Source organism: Lycium ferocissimum, chromosome 12 (genome assembly GCF_029784015.1).
Source record: "Lycium ferocissimum isolate CSIRO_LF1 chromosome 12, AGI_CSIRO_Lferr_CH_V1, whole genome shotgun sequence".
NCBI lineage: Eukaryota > Viridiplantae > Streptophyta > Magnoliopsida > Solanales > Solanaceae > Lycium > Lycium ferocissimum.
In genome coordinates, this window is record NC_081353.1 from 44826230 (window position 1) to 44850256 (window position 24027).

Sequence of the window (24027 nt, forward strand, 5' to 3'; positions counted from 1 at the left end):
GCAGCACAATCTTCACTATTCCTTATCCATAGCATGCGTTCTTCAACATTTAAGTTTCACACAAGGAACCTCCAGCTCTTAAGGATAAACTACGATATTTGATGGACGTTACGCCAACCACATAATTTTCCCTCAAGCTGAACGAACTTGACCTACTCCTTTAGTTGAGGGCTATTGCGGTCAAATGTATCATTGTTTGCCATTTGCCACCCTTAGATGCAACACAATCTTCACTATTCCTTAACCATAACATGCGTTCTTCAACATTTAAGTTTCACACAAGGAACCTCCAGCTCTTAAGGATAAACTACAAAATTTGATGGACTAACCAGTCAACCACGTAATTTTCCCTCAAACTGAACGAACATGACCTATTCCTTTAGTTTAGGGTTATTGCGGTCAAATGTATCGCTATTGCGATATGGTGCTGGAAGGTCCTTCTCTGCATTCGTGCTTAGTGTTCCGCATTCGCAATGCTCTAGTATAGGAAAGTCAACTAGGAGTCCCTCTCATTCACGTCAGTAACATTGTAATTGTGATGCCCTACGAGCTCCCAATTCTTCGCGATGGCGGTTTGCGTCCCGCAATCACGGTAGTCTACCTGAAGCACAAAATATGCAGCTAAAGCCTGATGTCCAAGGCTTCCCGGATCAACTCCAAGCTCCGTTTCCCGATCTTCTATTTCAATAGTGTGTAGCATAAGATGGAATTCTCCAAAGGATCAACACTTTTCACTTCATAAAAGGTAATCCAAGTACTTGTAGCTCATTTGCTTGGCTACTAGTGAATGACCTTGTAGGTGTAGGTGTAGGTCCGGGGACATCACTTGGCAAACAATAGTCTTTCATTGAATGCCTCACAAATCTTCACTAGTAAAAACTATTAGATCTTATGCCTCGATAAGAGTTATAGAGACCAAATGTCCCGTGAATGATCAACAATAGTTTACATATCGGACTTTGTACTCTATGAACACACCTTTGAGCTGACATTTGCCAAGCTTATTGAATGGCGTCCTTTATGATCATATGACAAACTAATTGTAACATGCTAGTTGGTCATACCTCACTTCAATAGTGCAAGTATATGTGTATTACCATTATGTTGGCCTTATATCGTCCAACGGAAACCAGTTAATGTTTGGCATGTGCCAGCTTTCGTTTCAAAGTATATGTGTATTACCATTATGTAGGCCTTATATCGTCCAACATAAGCAATTAATGTTTGGTATGTGCTATATATCTTTCATCTCATAGCTTGGCTTTTACGGCCCTCAAACATCATTTTTAAATCAATATGGGTACTTATGGCCACATTATAGCGCATTTAAACATGACATAATAACTTGGGGTTTGTAATCATAAGTTAAAATCATGGTTTCTAACATAGACATACTCATCATTCTTGAATCACATTTATAAATCATTTGTAAAACATAACATGAGGTGCTATCTTGACATCTCAACCTAATGAGTGAGACCTTGTTGTCTCATGCCTTGTCCAAGTGTTTGATAGTTCATGTATATGGTATTATATTTAGTGTCCAACGAAAAATGTGTAGTATGTACTGTGTAAAGTATATGTATAAATAGGAAGTCATAAGTCGTGTCTAGTAAAGTCTGACGTGTTATGCAAACTAATATCTGGAGGTTGTTGGGCATGTTAGGAGAGTTCTCCTTTTTTATTCTTAAATCATGCGTTAAAGCTTAAAAGTGTGAATCTATATCCTATTCCTGTCAGTCTCACGAATATTGGCATACACAACTCAATCAGAAGGCTAAAAGTGTAAGTAGTAAACTGCTTGAAATATAATTAAAGAGATCTCAATTGAACCTCAAAATGAGAACTAGATGATATATGCCCTGAAATGAGGTTGTGACAACCCAAAATCCTCAGTTAAATGTCACGGGCTTGTTGTAAAGGAAGATGAGATGATGATATCACCGAATTCTATAAGAATTGTATCATGACTCAAGAAGAGTTGATAACCATAAACAGCAACAACAATAGCATACCTGGTGAAATCCCATAAAGTGGGGTCTGGAAGGGTAGAGTGTACGCAAACCTTACCCCTACCTTGGAAGATAGGGAGGTTGTTTCCGGTAGACCCTCGGCACGAGGATGGATAGGATGTTAAATGTTGGTTGCATAGGGTGGATAGTCATTGTGGCGTCATCGCGAATAAGATCAAACAAGATATAGACCATGGAAGACAAAGGTTAAGGGTTGAATGAGAAAGTTTGTACCCCCAAAGTTCTAAAATGGGATTTCAAGAATGAACAAGGACCAATTGGCCAAAGACAAGAAAATCATCCAAGGTTGTGGTGAGTATCCTATGACTTATATTAAATGAGATGTCTTGCACGTGTTAAGGCCAATAGCAGGCATGCTTAAAGCCGATGGACACCGAGCCATGAGCGCTATATTTTAAATGAGATTATAGAGGTTATGAGTGCTAAGTTTTGCATGAGGACATAAAACACAATAAAACAAAAAAGTGATCCAAAATTCTCCCAGGCACATTCCCGAGAATATGACCTAGCTCCTTTTTCGATCCCTTCTCCCCCTCCGGTGATCCTTCTGATCACCGAAATCAAGCCCTCTCCTTTCTTTATCTTCTCTCTCCCTCAATTCTCTTCTCTATTTCTTTCTCCTCTTTCTTTTGACACCCATTTTCCATAGATCTGATGGAAGAAGACATCATTTATTTTTCTATGGGTTTCAAATCTTTTGATGTTTCAAGAGCTTCAGGTGCACTGGGGACTGGTATGAGTTGACTAAAAGGAGTGGGAACCCCATCACAAGAACTCAGTTTACCAGGAGGACGATGGTATGGTTGGTCCAAAGACTGAAAAAAGCCTCTTTGTCCAAGGGGAACTTGGTGAGAAGGTGGAAGAAGAGAGAGAGTTCTCTCAAACTTATTGTGGAAGGAATTTCAATAAGATTGGCCGGTACATTAACATCATTAATGTGAAAGGCACAAGGAGATCAATGATGATAATCCCTGAGATAGCCTTCAACTCAGGCTGGAAGTCCATTGCAGAAAAGGTGAAAAACTTTATTAACACCCACAAGAATGAGAAATGGAACCTAGATTAACTGACAAGAACATTCCTTATGCTGAAGCTCTTCGCAGTATTAAATGGTCCAACAAAAGGGAGAGCTCATTTAATGCAGATGCCACATTGAAGGGGGGAGTAATCTGCATTAATGACGGTTCTAACAACCACAATGAAGTTCTTAATAGGAGTTTGGTTGTCAATTTCAAGGCTGTCAAAACACCAACCCTCTCAGAGATTAGAAGATGTTTCTAACCTTTGGAAGCAAACCTTTGGGCTGAATATTTTATGAAATGGGAAATAGCCCGTTCTTATTTGAGTTTGCTTTGAAAGTTGCAGCAGAGCAAGTGATAATGGAGAATGGCTCCGGAAGCACCTGCGCATCAGGTTCCAATGGTGGAACCCTACAGTTGGAGCCATCGAAAGAAAAAAAAAACCTAATTCGACATGGGCTAGAAATTGTTGGCTCCCCACTTTATTTTTGGTCGCAAAAGAACTTCAAGGCCATAAGAGACTTTTGCGGTGGCTAGTTAGAAACAGAGGAAGGACGCAACTAAGAAATCATCTCAAATGGGCCAGAATCAAAATCATGGAGACGAAACATCTATCCCGAAGGAAGTACCTATCGAGAACGAAGGACTTTTCTTCACAACTCAGATATGGACTAACTCTCCGATAAGATTTCACGTCGGACAAGAAAAAGGGGACCAAGTTTTGGTCAACAAATATCGAGGAAAACATAAAAAAAAAGTAAAGAAGCGGAACACAACAGCCTGGCATTTACAAATCCTATGGCCCGAGCCAAACACGGAACATTCAAAAGATGCAAGTAGAGGCCCAAATTTTATTTATTTGGGCCAAACTTCAATAACCCAACCTGAAGCTTCTTTTAAAGAACACATGACTGAAGCTTCTTCAGTACTGTCTTTTGTTTTTCGCTTAGCATGCTGTTTTGTTGTAGCTACTGCTCCTTTTTCGTATTTGACATGTTGTGGTTTTGCTGTATTTTGAGCCGAGGGTCTACCCAAAACATCCTCTCTACCTCCCAAGGTAGGAAAGGTTTGCATACACTCTAACCTCCCCAGACCCCACTTGTGGGATTTCACTGGGTATGTTGTTGTTGTGACTGCACGTGAGGACTTTGGATGTGTAGAACGAAGGTCCAAATTTTTAAATAAGTCCATGACTTGATTGTATGGAAACAACCCATAGGGGAGGTAGAAAAGCAAAACAACTCAGCTAAGTCAAGGAAGTTATGTGTGGTCATGTAAGAATGTGGAAGGTAAACGCAGTAAAACCCTATGGATTATTACATATGTGCAATCCAGTATGGGACCGATGACATTGAAGAAGTTTTAGAATGAGACACTGTGAGTTTACCCCAACAACAGTCCTTACTATTGGATGCATTTATTACAAACTAAAGTATAACCCCCTAGTAGGAAGTACCAGAAGCATCTATCAACTTTTACATGTTGCGGTACAGTTATCAGTTTTCCTCAGTTACCAGTATACAACCTTTCAGATTTCAATTTCTAGATATTCAGTATTACCAGTACCTAGTTATTCAGTTACTTACTTGCAATTTCAATACATCAGGATTCAAGTGAATATCTATTGATGCCTATGGGCGGTAAATCAAGTCAAAGTTCTAATATATCGCTAAGGCATAATAGTATAGAGTTGCCTGGTAAGTCCTCCATGTATTTACAAAATGATGAGCTATATTAGTAGAGGGGTGAAAGAAAAATAGTATAAAGGTCTGTACTCAACTAAGTTCAGAAAATGAGTCCAGAGATATGTCATCATCTCACTCACTATCGTGAATGTAAGATTGATTTAGAGATGTGATCATGATAGTCCATAGTTTCAAGTATTGTATACGTTCAGGAACCACCAAAATATACCAGAACCGGAAAGAGTTGTTGGGGAAGTACGTAAGAGGATATAGCTAAATTTCAGGGGGGAAGTATGTAAGAGGATATAGCTAAATTTTAGGCTAAGTGCCCCAAAAATAAAATTTCACACAAGATTCATTCAAGCAACTACCACTTGGTGGTTTAGCTCAGAACACATGAATTTCCACAATGCAAATGGAAACACAGTTATACGGACTTCGAGATTGGGCTACCATGGACACTGAGAAAATATGACCGTAGTTGGGTGATATGATAATTAACTGACCTACTAAGTTCACACACTTATTATTAGTCCAGACTACTTGCATGGTTTCCAGTATACCCTGTTATATATTAAAGGAATAGCCCCAACTACAAGGAACACCAACACCCATCATCTCAAACGAAGGTGCTCAAACACGATAAAGTTTTGAAAAAGTTTCCAGGAAGGTCTTGGTACCCAAGTTGAGCACGACTTTTCACCCACAGACAGACGGGAAGGCCAAGAGGACGATTTAGACTTTAGAAGATATGCTACGAGCTTGTGTGCTTAAGTTTAAAGGAAATTGGGTGACCACTTGTCTTTGATCAAGTTTTCATGTGATAATAGTTATCAGACAAGTATTCAGAAGGCACCCTTTGAAGCTTTATATGGTAGGCGGTGTCGCTCGCATATTGGTTGGTTCGAGGTTGATGAGATAAAACTCATCGGTCCAGAATGAGTTTAGGATGCTATGAAAAAGGTAAGGTTAATTCGGGAAAAGCTCAAAACAGCTCAGAGTATTCAAATAAGCGACACGGGGAGCTCGAGTTTAATGTAGGGACAATGTATTTTTAGAATTGTCGCCCATGAAATGGGTTATATGTTTTGGAAAGAAAGGTAAACTCAGTCCGAGATATATTGGGCCTGATGATATCAATAAGAGAATTGGGCTCGTAATTATGAACTACCTCTGCCACCAGAACTCAAGGCTATGCATCTAGTATTTCATGTTTTCATGTTGAGGAAGTACCTACATGACTCGAGCCATGTGATACCAGTTTAGGAGGTAGTGGTTGATAACGCTCTATCCTATAAAGAGGTGCCTATAGCTATACGTGACAAATAGGTTCGGAGGTTTCGTTCGAACCAAGAACAATATTTCGGTAAAGGTATTGTGGAGCCATTATTCAATTGAGGAAGCTACTTAGAAGCCCGAGAAGGACATTATGACAAAGCATATAACATATATTGGAGATTCAAGGTATCTAGCTCATTTTATGCTTTAAAAGATATAGTTTGTGAATTTATATGATATTTGTATTGATAGTAATATGAAATAGCTTTTATGTGTATGTTGGAGTATCGTGATGTTGTGTGTTGTTGCATTGAGTATCTGGATATGCAAAATGTTGCTATTGTGATATTTGGACATATTGAAATTTTTTGGATAGCTCCAGTTACAAAGGAAACTCTGCCGAAAATTCTAGGAATTTTTGCAGTTGGTTAAATTTTGGGGTCCAAAGGAATAAGGGAGAGTAGTACAAGGCTCAAGATCTTTCTCTTAGATCAAAGATGACTAGATTCTATATTCGAGGACGAATGTCCCTTGAGGGGGGAGAATGTGAAGCCCCGATCTATTTTAACGCTCCTAAAGTCATTAATTAACACTTATTAGATGACAAATGTCTCTCCCATCATCATCACTTGTTATATCAATGTCATCAACATAGCAATCAAGAATATCCGTTTGTCATTATAAATATATATAAAAAAACATAGTGATCAACTTTACTGCAAAGCACGCCAAACTATTGCTCACAAAGTTATCTCATATGAATGAATAAATAAGAGCCGACATTTAAATAAAAAATCAATAGTCTCAGCTATCCGGAAAATGCAAACTGAAGCGTGAGATACAACACAAACAACTGCAAACCAAGAGCTTGCTCAAAGGGAGATACCAGTCAATCAGAATTGAGACAGGTAGGAGAAGCAAAAGAAAGATTTTTGACCTGCAAGCAACAACGGCTTTTCAGTCGATGCGCTAACATGTAGTCTAGCGGTATAGTGGGGTTGCCCTTTTCTCAAACCTGTCTATAATATAGGGTTTGCTTTTAGGACCCCTAGTTTTGGAGCACCCCCTACCCCCTCCACCACCACAACAAACTATACCTTACTAATTAAAAGGGGGCATCCCTTTTGTTATCCATGCAGAGGGTATTTTCCATGGTTTAGTGCCTAATGCCCAAAGAGATTGACCATCATCAAATATGTTGAGAATTTTCTGAAGCACTCTTAAGTTTAAACCTACACAAACTGATTTGCTCACCAACAATCATATCTAGTGAAAGCAACAACAATCATATCTGACATTATATGTTTCAGTCTGACAGGGATCCTTCAACGATATGAAAGCCACGTCGAAGCAGAAAAAGAGATCTCTGCAGAAATCCTGGTGGAAGAGGTATTTGATTAGTTAACTGCTAACAAGTTATATAGTGAATTAGAATCCTCTGTGGATACTTGAAATAAGTGGACTGTCTGTGCATATATTTAGGTTCTCAATCAGTTTGGTTACTCTTTGCTTCGCTCTGATGAGTATTAAGTAACTCTGAACTTGCATCCTTCTCAAAAAAAAAAAAAAAAAAATCCCCTGAACTGGTCAGAGATCAATATCTAGCCGGAACTATTTCCAGATGAACTGTGAAATACATGTAACTTCCTGCATTTTTAATAGGTCCGAAGATACTAAATATACACGTTAGCTTTGGTGTGCCACCTCCCGGGCTTGGAGGTCAAGATTATTAATGATGCTTACTCTTTCATCATAGTGCATCAAAGTCATGTTGCTATTCAACTAAAATGTACCTATCTAAAAAAATCTTCTTGTTGCTCGACTAAAATGAGTAATGCTAGACACATAATATTTTCATCAACTCCTGGAAGCATGCTCTGAGTAGTTGTTCATTCATGTAGCTAATACAGTTGATTAGTAACTTATCATCTACTCATTGCGTATTTGGGTGCTATTCAATGTTATCTGGAATAATCATACTTACATTTTTTGTAGCACTCTAAATACTCAAGGTTCATGACAATGGGAGAACTGTTACAAACAACAGAAAGGTACTGATCTTATACTTTCATTTTTATTTCTTAAAGCTTATACCACTGATCCTCGTCTCAATTCGACAGGCAACTTGAGGAAACTAATGCTGATGGTCTCGCAGTGACTGATCTTGTCCATTTGGAAAACGAACTTCAAACTGCTCTAATACAAGCCAGATCTAGAAAGGTCTTTCTACACTCCTCTGTAACCTTGCCCTATCGGAATTGCTTTACTAATACTAGAAGCTGTCACAAAGTCATGCGTTTTCCAGAGTACCTCAATGTTGTTTTCATTCACCTCTCTCGTAACTCTATACGTTCTAATGCTTTGTTTCATGATTTACTTGCTCATTCCAAATGGTGAGAAACCGTAATTGTTAGTGAATTCCTCCAGCTATACCTTTTATTCTTGTTTACTTTTGCTTTGCTTTTTATAAGCATTTGCATTTATTTTTTAAATAATATTTCTCTTCCAGTTAGTACCTCAGAACGAAGCAAATCTAAATAGTTTTGTTTTGTGCAGACACATTTGATGCTTGAATCTGTTAAGGGTCTTCATGAGAAGGTAGGTTTTCATTTCCCATTGCATCCTGAAAACTAGTTTTTCCTGAAATCATGAGTTTAGTCTATCTGTCTACCAATAGGGATTTGATTCCTGAGCAGACTCTCAGATCAAGGTGCATTTCATTTAGGTTTTAGCTTATTCAAACATTCATATGTAAGAAAAAACTACTCCCTCCATTTCAATTTATTTGTCTAGTTTTTCACTTGACACGGAGTTTAAGAAAGTAAAGAAGACTTTTGAATCTTGTGGTCTTAAATTAAAGATATGTAGAATGTACCAAAATGCTCTTTAATCTCGTGGTCTTAAACATGCCATGTAGAAAGTTGGATTTAAAGAGTTGCAAAAAAGGAAAGAGACATTCTTTTTTAAATGGACTATAAAGGAAAGTAAAACAAACAAATTGAAACACGGGGAGTAGCATCTTTTCATCTCCTAGAGCTGTACAATTCTGGTTGAACTCATCCTCTTTTCCGGGGTTGAACAAATCATCATTGGTTTCAACTGAGGACTAGTGCTTGAGTATGTTAATGTTAAAAAAATGCATAAGCTTAATAAAGTCTATCAAATCCAGGCAGTAGCTTATTGTGGACTATGTTGCTCTGAGTCTTCAGACATACCGTTAGGTGGGGTTGGACCCCTCCAAAAGTAGAACACTTTTCGAGGATCCACCACGGGTGCAACAATTTTTTTGGCAAGTCTGAGCAACATAGATTGTGGAAAAGGAATATAAAGAGGCGTAAAACATCCACTTGTCCTTGTCAGTTTCTTGATAGGCTGGTAAAAGTGTGTTATGACTTAATTGACTACCAGATTTAATACTCTACACTTCTCATTTGATCAAACCTCATAGAATTGTTTCCGCTCTTTTAAGTCGACGGAGTTAATAGCCATCCCTGCTTTCTACAGCTCTGTGTAGCTTTGTAATCAACAGTTCTCATCAGATATCCTTAACTGTTTTAGGATGAATTAAGATCATGTTAAATTATCCATTAGACTGCACATGACAATCCCCTTTTTGCAGGAAAAACTGCTGCGAGAGGAAAACAAACTTCTGGAGGATAACGTAAATCTTACCTCACAAAATCTGCTATCACAAATTAGACCTCTTTCATGTTTTCTCTAACTAACTAATTTATACGCATATATGCCCATACAGATAGCTAGGATCAAGAAAAACGGAACAGTGAATGAGATGTCACCATCCCACATAATTTGTGGACAACAGAGAGTGACCCTCAATTTTCTCTAGTGATTATCGTTTGTATCTGTCAAATAGCCTTGCAGAGGCACCAGGGAATAACCTGCAAAGGTTATGTGGTTTAGTATCATGTTTTACATGAAATTAGTAAAGTCAAGGTGTCTTAAAAAATAATTAACAATATTGTGCAGTTTCAGTAAAATTAATTGTTCATCTGTATGACCGTGTAATATAAAAGGTGAAGATGAGCTTTGACCCTCAGGTTTTTGTTTTATATATTCAGCGTTTTCATTGCCTCCCTTATTAATTTATTTTGTACTTGACAGAAAAAATAGGGTGAGTTATATGAGCTTATGCTTTTATTTTTCCTGAAGTTGTATAATGTTCAAAAACTCAATTATTTGAACATTACTAACTTACGGCTACTTTCTCTTGAAGTTTTTATTTAAGAATAACAATTCATTCTTGTGAAATACTCTTGACACTATATGCTATAGCTGCTTAATTATTTGAAATTCTTATGCTACGAATTACCATTCATTGTTGGGAATTTGCTCTATACATATCTTGCTTTGAAATATATATTCATGTCAGAGCTAACAATGGTTGAAGAATGTCCTATTAGACCAGTGGGGTAGGAGGAACAAAAAAAGACAGAAGATTAAACAGATGAAAATTACATTTTTAAAAAGAGTAGAATCAATATGAGATCAAATATATTTGAACACACAAAACCAAAAACCAAACAAAAAATCAAGAAAACAAAAAGAACTGCAAGGAATTGGCTAGTCGAACTTACAGATTGATGAAGAAATAAATATAAGGCAGCTGCTAACTTTCCTCTCACTGAGGCTTTCCACATATTTAAGTTTTGGTTCTAAGAGTTCTTTATATGCAACTCAAAGAAAATACTACTCCAATATTGGTATTTAAGTGGAAACTAGTCTATTAGTTTAAGCGATATACTCAGATAGTGTGTATATGGGCCCCAGTTGCATGTGGAGGGAAAACAAGTGTTCAATGCACCAATGGCCGCAAAAAACGACTCACATAAAGATAAAGCTGCTACATCAAAATTTTGAAACTTGATTATATTGCTTCACAATGTGGGTTTGTCCACCTTTCGTTCCTTAATTTTTATTTTTAAAAATGAACTGAATTATTAAATAGACATTAACTCATCCAAAACTTATTTGGTTGAAATGAGTTGGGTCAAAATAGGTCATAATTTAGTCCGATCAACTCTTACTAAGCTTTAATTTTTTTAATTATTTATTTAAATGATTATAATTATTTTCTTAATTATGGCTATATATGACATACATTAAAGAAAAAATGTCTTTTCAATATTATTTTGATAAGATTTTTCATAGGTAGTCAATTTAGGCTAGCTAAACTTTTAGATGTACTGAATTGGACCCAAATTTATGCCAAAAATGAAGGTCATTAACGAATCTCAAAATGCCTTACGAATTTTTTTAAATTTTTAAAAGGCAAATTTGAACTTGGAACCAATACTATCAATTTTAGTCCCCGGACACAAAAATTTAAGACGATAGATTTTTTATTTAGAGGAAAAATTAGGTGCCGTAAAGAAAAATAATGACATTATTAAAGAATTATTTTCAATTTATTTTGATAATGATTTTTTTTTACTAGAAAAAAGGTGTTTAATTTTTGAAGCTTATTCCCAATACAACAATAAAGTTGTATTCATAATTGTTGATAACGAAAATTTAAAAAACTTGTTTTTTCAAAAAAAATTCACTTTTTTTGGGCACTTTTTTACAAAAATACTATCAATTTTGTCCCTGGATCAAAAATACCAATTTTAAAATTTGACCGAACATACTGATACTATCATTAACGTTTTTCCTTGAAAAAGGGTTCATCCTTAAAAAAATTTATTTTTTATTTCATCTTTATAAATAGCAAACGCCTACTTAAAGACCACCCCTACCGAAGGACCATCTTGAGTTGAGCAAGGCAAGAAATGGAGCAATTTAAAATTGTTATTCATAAGTTGATAATAAAAGCTTCAGAGAAAGAAACAAGTGTTCAATGCACCAACGGCCGCAAAAAGCAACTCACATAAAGATAAAGCTGCTAGGTACAAGCCACCTAATTACTACGTCGATGAAACCCAACATCTAAATTTCGAAACTTGATTATATTGGTTCACAATGTGGGTTTTATCCACCTTTCGTTCCTTAATTTTTATTTTTAAAAATGAACTGAATTAATAAATAAACATTAACTCATCCAAAACTTATTTGGTTGAAATGAGTTGGGTCAAAGTAGGTCATAATTTAGTCCGTCCAACTCTTGCTAAGCTTTACTTTTTTAAATTATTTAGTTAAATTATTATAATTATTTTCTTAATTATGGCTATATATGACATACATTAAAAAAGGGATAAAATAGGGGATGGCATGAACTATTAGAATGTGTATTTCAAATCTTTCAATTGGAGGACGAAACCGAAAAGTCATATACCCGGGAGACACGGATTAAGTATAATTTATTGATATTTTCAATTAATTGAATTATAATACTTATTTAAAAATTCCATAATTATATTACTAAAAGGTACTCTCTCTATGTGACATAGTTTGACTAAGCATGAAGTTTAAAAAAGACATAGATCTTTGAAACTTGTGGTGCTAAAACATATAGTATTTGTGTGGATTTAAATCATTTTTTTTAAAAAAAAAAGTTAAATCCAGATTTCTAAACGTGTATAATTTTTTAAAAAATAAAATAAAAAATTGAATTTTCTTTAAAAAAAATGATTTTTAAAACCCGTTTTAAAAAAAATGAAAATTTGATTATTTTTTTTTTAAAACGCAAAAAAAAAAAAAAAAAAAAATTAATGTTGCTATTAAAACATGGATTAAAAAACTCCGAAGATATTTTTGATTTAAAAAAATTGAAAATTTGAAAATTTGATTTTTTTTGAGAAGCTAAAATAGAATTCCTACGTTTGTTTTTTTTGATGATGCCAAGAAAAAAATATTAGAGTTGAGAGGAAAAGTACAACAAATGATTTTTCCGGTAAAAAATGGAAAAATGGAATATTTGCTTCCTCATTCCAATATTTTTCAAAGACACGTGTTTGGGTTGTGACACGGGAATCGGGCCATCCGACCTATGGAGGAGCCTAGCCTAGAAATGAAAACAAATAATTTACATTTTAAAGTTCGCCATGCAAAGAAGACAAAAACAAAACTAACATACCTCATTTAAAGGTCAAAAAGTGTAAAATGTGACACAGGGTAATTGTCATATATATTTGGGTTTGTACCACCGCCATGAAAGCATAACCGTTATAAACTTCAAGCAAATTCGGGGAGTCAATTCATAAGTTCAAAGTGGGGGTAAAAGTGATGAAGTTGGTACACACATCATGCCATGATATTAAATGCAACGCTTCATGAGAGGTAACAACAATATTTCCTTTTAATTCGATTTTGCAATTTTTATTTTTAAGCTAAGTTTATTTCATTATTCTTCACTAATCCGCCAAGTTACACATCATTTGAACTTGTTTTAGGGTGTATTCGGTATGAAGGAAAATATTTTCCGAAAAACGTTTTTCAATTTTCTCATGTTCGTTTGATCAAAAATTTTGAAAAATATTTTCTTTAAGAAAATAAGTTTCTTAAAAATGGGGAAAATAACTTCCCTAATCCAAGTAGGGAAAATAAGTCCAAATTGACATTTCACCAACCACCCAACCACCACCCACCATCCCCACCCCTCCAAAAAAGTTTTAAAAAACCCCACCGGTTTTTTACACCACTCCCCCCCCCTCCAAAAAAGTTTTAAAAAAATATTATTATTATTTTTTTTTGTTTCTACGACATCCACCCCTCCCAAAAAGTAACTTTTAAAAAAAGTTTTGACAAGTTTTTATTTTTTATTTTGGTTTTCTACGACACCCCCCCCCCCTCCCCCCGCACAATTTTTTTTTTTTTTTTTTTAAAGAAAAGTTTTGAATTTTTTTTCTTTTTTGATTTTCTGCTTAACCCCCTCCCGAATTTTTTACTTCATATTTAATTTTACCTTTATAAAAATGGAAAGTTTGTGTGGTTAAATTTGGTGTGGGGGTGGGGGGGTGGACAAGAAAATATTTCCCATTTTTATAAAAGGGGTATTGAAATAGAAAATTTGGGAGGGGGTGGTGGTGGGGATTTTAGGTGTAAAAAGAAAACATGGTTTCCCATTTTTTATAATATATTTTCTAAAATAAAATATATGAACATAGAAAAAAAGCTTGGGAGGGGTTGAAGGGATTATTTACCTAGAGGATTGTGTGGGGTTTTTTCGTTCTTCTTTTTTAGGTGAAGATGGAGTGTGATTGGTTGGAGGGTGGTGGTTGGGAGGGTGTGGGATTTGGTTGGGGGATGGAAGATGGAGTGCATGGGTGGGTGGTGTGGGTGTGGGTTGGTGTGGTATGAGGTGGTGGGGTTGGGGGCATGGGTCGTATTTTTCGAAAAATATTTTCTACCAACCAATCGAACATGAGAAAATAAGTAAGAAATTCACTTATTTTTCACTATCCAACCGAACATGAAAAAATAAGTAGAAATTTACTTATTTTCCAAGAACACATTTTTCATGAAAACATTTTCATCCATACCGAAGACACCCTTAATTTGGTTAGATTGAAGGAAGTGTTACAGTTGAAAAATGATAAAAAAAAAAAAAAAAAAGAAGCCAAAATGGAGCGTGAACACATTTCACGTTCATGTCTACGGGACTAAAATGCTCAAAATTGAAGTTCTGGAGAGTGTAATGCAAGCGTGGCCAAGATTTTGTTGTAGCCACTTCCAGTTGCTATTGTTGAGGATAATGAATGCGTTTGTCTCTTCTATATAACGATTTTGAAAATTTGACAGCAATATTTCTGTAACATAAAATAAGAATATAACATTTTCCATAAAACGAAATTAAGAAGGAAATATAAAATCCTCTACTCATTTTAGAAAAGAAAACATCAAATTATCTCCTTAATTCCCTCTAATCGTTGCTTTAAGTGTGCAATAATTTTTGCTTTTCAATTTTCACTTTGATTATTTTTATTATTGTTTTTAGATTCTCTTAATTTGTACTAGTGTTCTCCCAACAAGAACTATTGAATTCGGCTTCAAATGCTGATTTTTCCTCCAGTGAAATGCATTTAATATAAAATATCCACTTAAAGATTTATATTATGTATCGCCTTCAGATTATAAAACAATCAATTAAACTTGAGAAGAAATATTTTCTCTTGAGGGGTATGCTCCATTATTAAGTTATCGGAAAAATGTGTTTCATTTTCTTGAATAATGATTTTGAAAAATTAATAGCAATATTTTGGTAACGAAAATAAAAATAATGACATTTTTTTCATTAATCAAACTTATCAGGTGAAAATGCTCTATTCGGTTTAAGAAAAAGTATCAAAGCTCTCCTTAATCTTTGTTTTAAGTGTGTAATATTTTTTCATTACACTTTGAGTAACACGCTTTTAAATGTTATCGGTTATCGCTTTTTCATTGACGACTTCATCCCTACACCTTCAGATATAGCTTTATAAATAGGGTGGAAGGAAGCATATTTCAATTTTAGCACAAAAAAACGAATATTAATTTGATTTGTGAAGATTTTCGTTTCAAGAACAAGGATCTGATATCACTTCATCACTATTCAAGGATTTAATATTATTATGAATAATTTATAATTTGTTAGAAATGACAGAAATCTAACTTCATTGGTTCCATTTTTTTGGGATTTAACTGATATGTTGACAGAGGATAAAATTATCCTATTTCAAATGAGTGGAAATCATTTACACCCCTTAACTTTGCTTTAAAAATTAAGCTCCCCCTTTCAATAACTGGTAATATTAACTTTATAAATATATTTCAATGTACGTAATATAAACTTAATTAAAAAATAAAGGAACATTTAATAACAAATTTCTAAAATATTATCTATTTATATTGAAAATAACTATTAAATTATAATTTTAAAAATGGGTTCATTAATGAAAACCAAAAATCGTTTATCTATATAAACAATAGAGAATATGAAAAAAGTAAAACTTAAATACACACATGCATATATACACGTAATATGTGCAATATTAAAATAACAATCATAAAAACTAACATTAGATTTTGATACAACTTTATAAAAGGATTATTATACTTATAATGTTAACGAACTTAAATAAAAAATTATAAATACATGGGTTTATAAAACTACTATATACTATTATAAAATCGTATTACATAAATGTATGATTGAAAATGTCACGGGTAAAATAGACACCATATAAAAGGAGCAGAATGTCTATTGTTCATAGTTGAGAGGGAAATTTGATTTTTAAAATAAAGTTAGATGGTGTAAATGAGTTTCGATTTCAATACGGAAATAAGTTCGAAATTATTTAGCTGTTATAGAGAATTGTTGTTACACATGTATAACAACATTTGTCATTTAAATAATAATTGACTGTTATAGGCAAAAAAATGCATAAAATCTATTTATTTTTTATTTTTTAATGTTGTAAAAAAATGACATGTTATTTAAATTTTAACTCTCAAAGATATGAATGATTCACTAACTAAGCATTAAAGAAAGTTAATACAATTTCAATATATTCATAACTGAATGTATAAAGTTTTAAGCTCTAAGGCACACATTTTAAATTTACAGTACTTGAAAATTAAATTCTTTCAAGATTAATGGGAGATATTTTATTGTAGCTTGTTTCGTAAAAATCAATCTCTTAGTGGTGATATAAACTTGAATGAAGATTTTTAAACCTGAACAAGTATTCAATTGCTTTCAAAAATAGAATCTAAGATGTACTATATAAATCAAGTAACAATGGGCTGAGGTTGTTCGTCAGTACTTTCATTGTCGTCTTCGATTTCCATATTCTCTCGTTTTTCCACTCCAATGACATGAGCAATAATCTCTTCATTAGTGAAAGCCTCAATGATAGGAAGTGTTGCATCAAATTCCACATATGTATTCATATGTAATATTTTATCATAAATATAGTATATTAAGGTATCAAATTAAATATTTAGTCAAAATCTGTACTATTTATTATTGTTAATCGTAGATATTCTATTTTTATAAAGATGGTTAATAATTACATTGCCAAAAAAAGCAGATAGCTATTATATGGGAGTGATTTTATAAAGAGTGCACTGTTATAAAATTGGTTGTTGTTGTTATAGAAAAGTAAAATATAATGTAAAAAATAGGCTCAGAAAAATCTTAAATTTGCGGAAAAGACCGTTATCATTAGCAGAACTGGAAATTTTCCATATGAGCTGGAATATCATTCCCATATTTAATAGTTTTGGAATAAGATTGGTCATTTTTCCTTAAAACTAATGATTTAAATGAATTAAAGCTACAGAAGATAAGTAGCCATAACTGATATGTTGAAATATGAACTAATTCAAACTCAAATTTCCATTTCGAAGAGACAAAGTCGCAGTAATCACTCCGTTAAACTGTTTCTTTTTTGGAAAAAAAGAAAAAGAAAAAGGGAGGATAATATAGTGAGATTACGTTAAAAGTAAGAGATAGTTTAAAAAGATTATTTGGTTTTAATCAGAGTTTATTAAGTACTTTTTTTTATAGAAATAATTTGGAAGTATGTAATTTAACTGTCCTTATTCTTTTTTCTCTCTGGACCCAAATTCCAGCCAACCAGCTAAAACTTTAAACCACTCGGGTACAAAGTACAACGCTAGCGTCGGCCCATCAGATATTTATCTTATGGCCTAATGTTGCTGTCTCTATTTATTGCCACGTTTTAAGCCAACTTGTCATACAGTCATCTTTTTCCCTCTTTTGAGTTGTCCACTGGACTTGGACCAAATAAGTAAAAACATAGAGCACCATTTGTAATTAAAAAGAAAAAGAAAAAAAAACAGAGAAATCCTGAAAAGATGTTGGAAGGGACCGTTTGGAGATTTGACTGGGGAGAGCATACGTAGTAAAACAACAAAAATGCAAACTGTACAAAATCCCTGGTGCAATACTGATTATACAAAATACGAAATCTTTAGATATGTACAGATAATTTTAGATTAGGGCTAGACTTGGATTAGGAGAACAAAAAAAAAAATGGGGAGAAAGAAGGTGGAAATAAAGAGAATCAAAGATAAAAGCTGTAGGCAAGTGGCGTTTTGTAAACGAAGGAAAGGACTATTGAAGAAAGCCAAAGAACTCTCAACTCTGTGTGATGTGGATGTTGCTGTTGTCATCTTCTCTAACAGTGGCAAGCTGTACCAATTCTCAAGCGCCAACAGGTTTTTTCATTTCATTCTAATTAATGCACTTATCCTTTATCTGAAGATCACTGATTATTAAATAATTTCCTCTTCATGTATTATTCTGATATACGTGTTGAGTCGTTAGGGAGACTAGTTTGTAGGCTGACACGTTAATTGACTATATGATTTTTAGCGGTGCAGGTTTTGATATTTATCTCTTGAGTTGATTTTGATATTTATCTCTTGAGTTGATCTTACAGGTGCCTGACTAAGAGAGTTTACTTTTTGGCATGTGATATGGCAATGATGTCTACATAATACGATTGGGAATACACGCATCCAAATAAATCTGATAGAATATTATACCCTTTTTTTTTATTTTTTTTATTTTTTATTTTATTTTTATGAGATGTAACCGCAGCCGCTATCTTTCGGATGCGCACAAGTTAAATCCAATTTCCGTGCAATAGCTCGCAAACCACACAGAAGAAGTAACCCGCATTAGCAAGTTCTGTGCGATGAGCTCAACTAAGAAGGCAAATCCCCCGTCATAAAGGTTTCGAACCTCGGAGGCACCATTATAAAGTCCCACGCTCAACCAATTAGCCCACCCTACGTTGTAATATTATACCTCAATTGAATGTCCATGGTAATAATTGATAGATAAGCCTAAAGATTTGGAGAATATAAATTAAAGTTGAATGAATTCTATTTAATAACAATTATCACAACGGTAGGGGTAAGGTTTGCGTATACCTTCCCCAGACCCAATTGTGAGAATATATTGGTATGTTATTGTTGTAAATTTGTAATAACTATCACTTAAGTACAAAGAGAGTGTATCTAACTCTCATAAATTTAAGGAATTAACCTAGTTTGATCTTGTAAATAAGATTGGATAGATAATTTAAATAATGAAACAAACTAATCAATTCCTAACAACCTGATGACAACCTCAAGTTGGCTAAGCACTCTTTCTGGCTTGGTGAGAACGTCTGCAACTTGGTCTCAGTGGACAAGTACTTCATAGTCACTCGGTCGAATCTCATATTGTTGCGGAGATAATGAAAATACGCTTCGATGTGTTTCATCATGCTGTAGAGAACTGGATTTTTGTGTAGATATGATGAGATGCCAATATTGTCACAGAATATAGTTGGGGTATGTGAGATAAGTGGTATCAATAATTTTTGGACCCACACGATCTCAAAGAACATTAGCCATTGATTTGTATTATGCTTCAAATGGGCAACTGATCGTTCCTTCTTGGAGGATCAACAAGTGAGGGTTTTTCCTAAGAAAAACATATATCCACAAGTGGAGATTCTGCGCACCCAGTCAGCATTGACATATGTATACTCCCTCCGTTTCAATTTATGTGAACATATTTCCTTGTTAGTCCGTGCCAATAAGAATGACCCCCTTCTATATATGGAAAGTATTTACCTTTATGCAATGATTTATGGACACACAAAATATATGTTACCCATTTAACACCACAAGTTTAAAAGTCTTCTCTTCTTTCTTAAACTCTATGCCCAGTCAAATGGGTTCACATAAATTAAAAAGGTGCGAGTGTGAGTTCATGTCAGAATGACGAAAAGTTTCTAGGCAAGAGGTTGCAGACGATTTGAGATATCAAAGGACCTTTTTCACCGCCTTCTAATGCCACAGGCTCGGGGTATGCATGAACTGTGATAATTTGTTTACAACAAATGAAATGTCAAGACGTGTTGAAAGATAGGTATTGCAACTTATTAAGTGTGCAGCGATATAGGATTGCATGGGCGGGGACCATCAACTGCTTTCGTAATGAACTTGAACATATTGAAAATAACATAAAAATCGTTTAAAAATAAGGGTGTGGTAACCCTTTGCATTTAGTCATATCCAGTTCTAAGCGTATCAAGAAAAGGGGAAAATTTTCTCTCTAACTTTTCTCTTTGATTGGGAAATGTGCAGCTACCCTCTTTTCTCTCTCTCTCTAAATCTTATTTTACCGAGGCCTTCCGACGTAGCCATTCTTTATTATGGTGAATTTTGTTTCTCACTTGAGGAGATAACTCTTTTGAGATTAATGGTATTAGCGAAGGTCCATTTAGGTGGTTCTTATTCAGCGAATGCAACACTCATTTTCCACCAAATAAAAATCTTTTTTGGTAATAAATGTGGAATATTACATAATTACCATCTTCAAAAAAAAATTGTGAAATATTACCATTGATAACCAAAGAACTCATACACAAAAGAACATCTAGGACTATGTAATATTTCACATTTATCACCACAAAAGATTTTTAGAAGGGCATAATTATAGTATGGGATTAAAGACAATGGAGTTGTATTGATTCTCATCAGGGAAACACACAAGACAATGGAGTTGTATTGATTCTCTTCAGGGAAACACACAATCTTAATTATGTTGGAAGGGGCTCAAGAAGACTTTGGATTATGCTTTACTGGTATTTATGAGCCTCACTCTAATTTGGAAGGGCAATTCTGCTCCTTCTTTTGGGGTGGTCTTTAAATTTTGCCCCTCAAATTGCTAGTCTTTAAGTTTTGCCCTTCGCCTAAAATTCATGAGTTCCGGGTTCGAATCCCCGCTCAGTAAAAAAAATTTAAAAAAAATTCGCAAGGCAGAGTTTGAATTTCGCTCTACCGGAGGGGGCAGACTTTGCCTTGAGGCATATATTTTTTTTTTTTTTACTTTTCAAGGAAATTTTTTAGTTATGCCTTGAGGAAAAGTTCCGCCTTATGTGGCATACTTTTAGTTATGCCTTAACTAAAAGTGTGCCCCATAGACATAACTAAAATTATGTCCCATAAGGCGGAATTTTTCCTTAAGGCATAACTAAAAGTTTACCTTATAAGGCAAAGTCTATGCCTTAAGGAAAAGTTCTGCCTTATGGGGCATACTTTTGGTTATACCTTAACTAAACGTCTGCCTCATAAGGCATAACTAAACTATGCCTTAAGAAAAAGTTCTGCCTTATGGGGCAGAATTTTAGTTATGCCGGATCTACTATAAGGAGCGGCACCCCAGCCTTACCTTGCGAAATTAATTTTTTATTTTATGCCTGAGCAGGGGTTCGAACCCAGAACTTCAGGTTTTCGCCCACCTTTTCAAACGAAGGGCAAAATTTAAAGACCACAAATATGAGGGACAAAATTTAAAGACCACTCCAAAATAAGGAAAATCCGTGCGAAAAAATGAATTTGGAAAGGGTTGATTTTGGGAATAAATTAGCTTCTATGAAGGGTGTAAAGAATGGATCTTGGGCCCAACTCAACCCTAAAAGCTAGCTTGTGAGACGAGGATTGGCCAAATCTATATAAGGAGTCCACCCATCCCTTAAACCACCGATGTGCGATATTTTAACACACCACCTCACTCCCAAGACTGGACATCTAGTGCGTAAGTAATTTTTAATATGGGACCCACTATCAGGAAATAATAATTAGGATGGGTCCTACTCTGATACCATGTAAAGAATGGATCTTGGGCCTAACCCAACCCCAAAAGCTAGCTTGTGAGGGGAGGATTGCCCAAGTTCATATAAGGAGTCCTCTATCCCTCAAACCACCGATGTGGGATATTTTAACAAACGATCTCTGTAATGAGAGGCAGGTTATTAGACAAGATTTAAGGTATGTTAATTTGAGAATGAAAGATACAATTACATAAGAAGGTCAAGGCGCACGAGAAACTTCTCTGATTTCATTCAATACATTTACAAAGAGCCTTTCGTATATGGTCTGGGGGAGGGGGATATTGTACAAGAGTATATAGAATTACAACATTTACGAGCGCTTGTTACGAATAGAAATATGAAAGGGAGATAGAAAGTTGCGATCATTATTCTGGAGGCAAATTATAATATAGGCTGGTCTGAAATAGCATCAAAGATTCTCAAATTCTTGGGCAATCCTTTGAACCTATCCCGTAAAAGGTTCATAGAAATCGTACTTCGAAGCTGCCAGCAAACAAAGTTAGTTGGATTGTCTCATCAAGCCAAATTGGAATCTCCAAATTTGTTCCTATCATGTTGTCGTGACTCTTGTGGGCATCATTAACTACCCTTTGAACTCGAGTCCAAACTTGGAGTTATTCAATAATGATTTCGTAGCAGAAGGAAGATAACATCTTGGTTGAGAGTCACCCATATTTCTCGTAACCAATTTCTTTTCGAACTCCCATCAAGACAGGAGGCGCAGCGGGTTAAAATTAGTGACTAGTTTTAGAAAAGGAGAAGCCTCACTCTCGACTAGTGGTCTTCGGTTGCTGGAACTCAGCTTGCAGCACCTGAATACTGGCTAATCAGGGCTCTCAGAATTCCCTTGCTTGCGTAGTCAAAATAACTATGAAGTTTATTGGTGATCAGTGTGGCGGCTATGTTGATAACGATGAGGACACAAGGAAGAGGAATCATCTCTTATGTGGCCGTATTTGCACCGCTGATTCTACGGAAGAGCACCTAAGAAAGATTGATTTAGTAAAAGGGGAGTGGATCTTTGAGATATATTTTGATACAGACGACATCACAAAAATTTCAGTCTCTGGGAAAGGTCTTTGAGAGTAGGCTATTGACCAACTGTCCAAACAATTGGCCTCATCGTGCCACGCTCTTGGCATGCTAGATATTTTAAATTTTTTAATGTCCTTCTCGGATTAGGCTTTAGTTTAGCCCAACAACAGGGTAAGGCCTAACTTCCACTTCGGCCCAGAGTGGATTTGCTATAGTATTCCAAAAACAGGAAAGGGAAAAGACCCTTAATTTTAATAAGGGGCAGCAAAAACAAGTGTGGAAAATAGTTAGGTCGGCCCAACATTCTACTAGGAAGGCCCGTTTTAAACTACGACTAGGAAGGTCACTGTTGAAGTTTCTTTTAAGACTCCACTAGCGTTGGTTAATCGACCTGTAGAAGGAGCCTCTATAGTGGATAACGGCGATGTAAATGATGATGCGGAGTACATGCAACCCCTTCCACTCCTAACTCTCCCTTCTTCGTACCCAGAACCCTACTTGTTCAATACCCAGGGTACTGAAGTCTCAAACCTATCTCCTTCCTTTGGCAATGGCACCATGTGCTTACTATGGCATGGAAATAATTACAACGAGCACCAATCTATTCATACTACAGTTGTAATTGAGACATAGCGCTGGATCAAAATTGCCATGACCAAAGCTTGCAAGGCTTTTTGGGTGGGCTCGAAAATTTTCGAGCATGAAATTCTGAATGTGATTCTACGCATGGAAAAAAAAAAAAGACAATCACAACTCCAACTTCATAGGGGGAGAAAAGCGAGGCTAAGAACCAAAAAGAAAGCGAGAAACAGATGCAAAGACACTAGTATGCACTGTTACATACAACAAAGGTGAAGGTTCCAGGTAACTCAAAGCATTCTCTTTAATGAAAACCAAAGTTATTAGCTAGAATGCAAGGGGACTCAATGATACGAGCAAGCGAAGCATCATCAACTCACTTATTCAGAAGTGGAAGCATGGCATTTTATGTTTACAGGAAACAAAGATTGAAAGTTGTTTGGTGGATATAGCTAGACAAATATGGGGCTCAAGATGGTTTGAATGGGTGGAATTGAAAGTCCTGGCAATATAGGGGCATAATTATATTCTGGGATTAAAGACAATGGAGTTGTATTGATTCTCATCAGGGGAAACACACAATCTCAACTATGTTGGAAGGGGTTCAAGTAGACTTTGGATTATGCTTTACTGATATCTATGGGCCTCACACTAATTTGGAAAGGGTTGATTTCTGGAATGAATTGGCTGCTATGAAGGGTGTAAAGAATGGATCTTGGGCCTAACTCAACCCTAAAAGCTAGCTTGTGAGGGGAGGATTACCCAAGTTCATATAAAGAGTCCACCCATCCCTTAAACCACCGATGTGGATATTTTAACATCC

General features: G+C 35.2%; 1 protein-coding gene and 1 long non-coding RNA gene across 5 annotated transcripts in view; one reads left to right on the top strand and one right to left on the bottom strand.

The window, feature by feature from the left end:
• Positions 1 to 24027, top strand: part of LOC132040264 (agamous-like MADS-box protein AGL27) — a 47503-nt gene that overhangs the window by 8217 nt on the left and 15259 nt on the right. The window contains exons 2-7 of one of the 4 annotated variants that reach the window (XR_009410649.1): positions 7326 to 7404; positions 8011 to 8066; positions 8136 to 8235; positions 8572 to 8613; positions 9635 to 9676; positions 9770 to 9922. The exons of 1 other annotated variant lie outside the window; for it this stretch is intronic. Coding sequence is in view for 2 of the 3 variants with exons in the window: in XM_059430892.1 (XP_059286875.1) it covers positions 7326 to 7404; positions 8011 to 8066; positions 8136 to 8235; positions 8572 to 8613; positions 9635 to 9676; positions 9770 to 9862 (412 nt within the window). In the remaining variant the exon portion in view is untranslated. Of the gene's footprint in view, positions 1 to 7325; positions 7405 to 8010; positions 8067 to 8135; positions 8236 to 8571; positions 8614 to 9634; positions 9677 to 9769; positions 10119 to 17732; positions 18136 to 24027 lie in introns of those variants that run through there. 2 more of the 4 variants (XM_059430892.1, XM_059430889.1) reach the window with 2 other exon arrangements.
• Positions 8911 to 10803, bottom strand: LOC132040267 (uncharacterized). Its single transcript, XR_009410650.1, has 2 exons — positions 10611 to 10803; positions 8911 to 9914 (listed from the first exon to the last, which is right to left on the bottom strand). It is a non-coding gene; the product is annotated as an uncharacterized LOC132040267 (long non-coding RNA).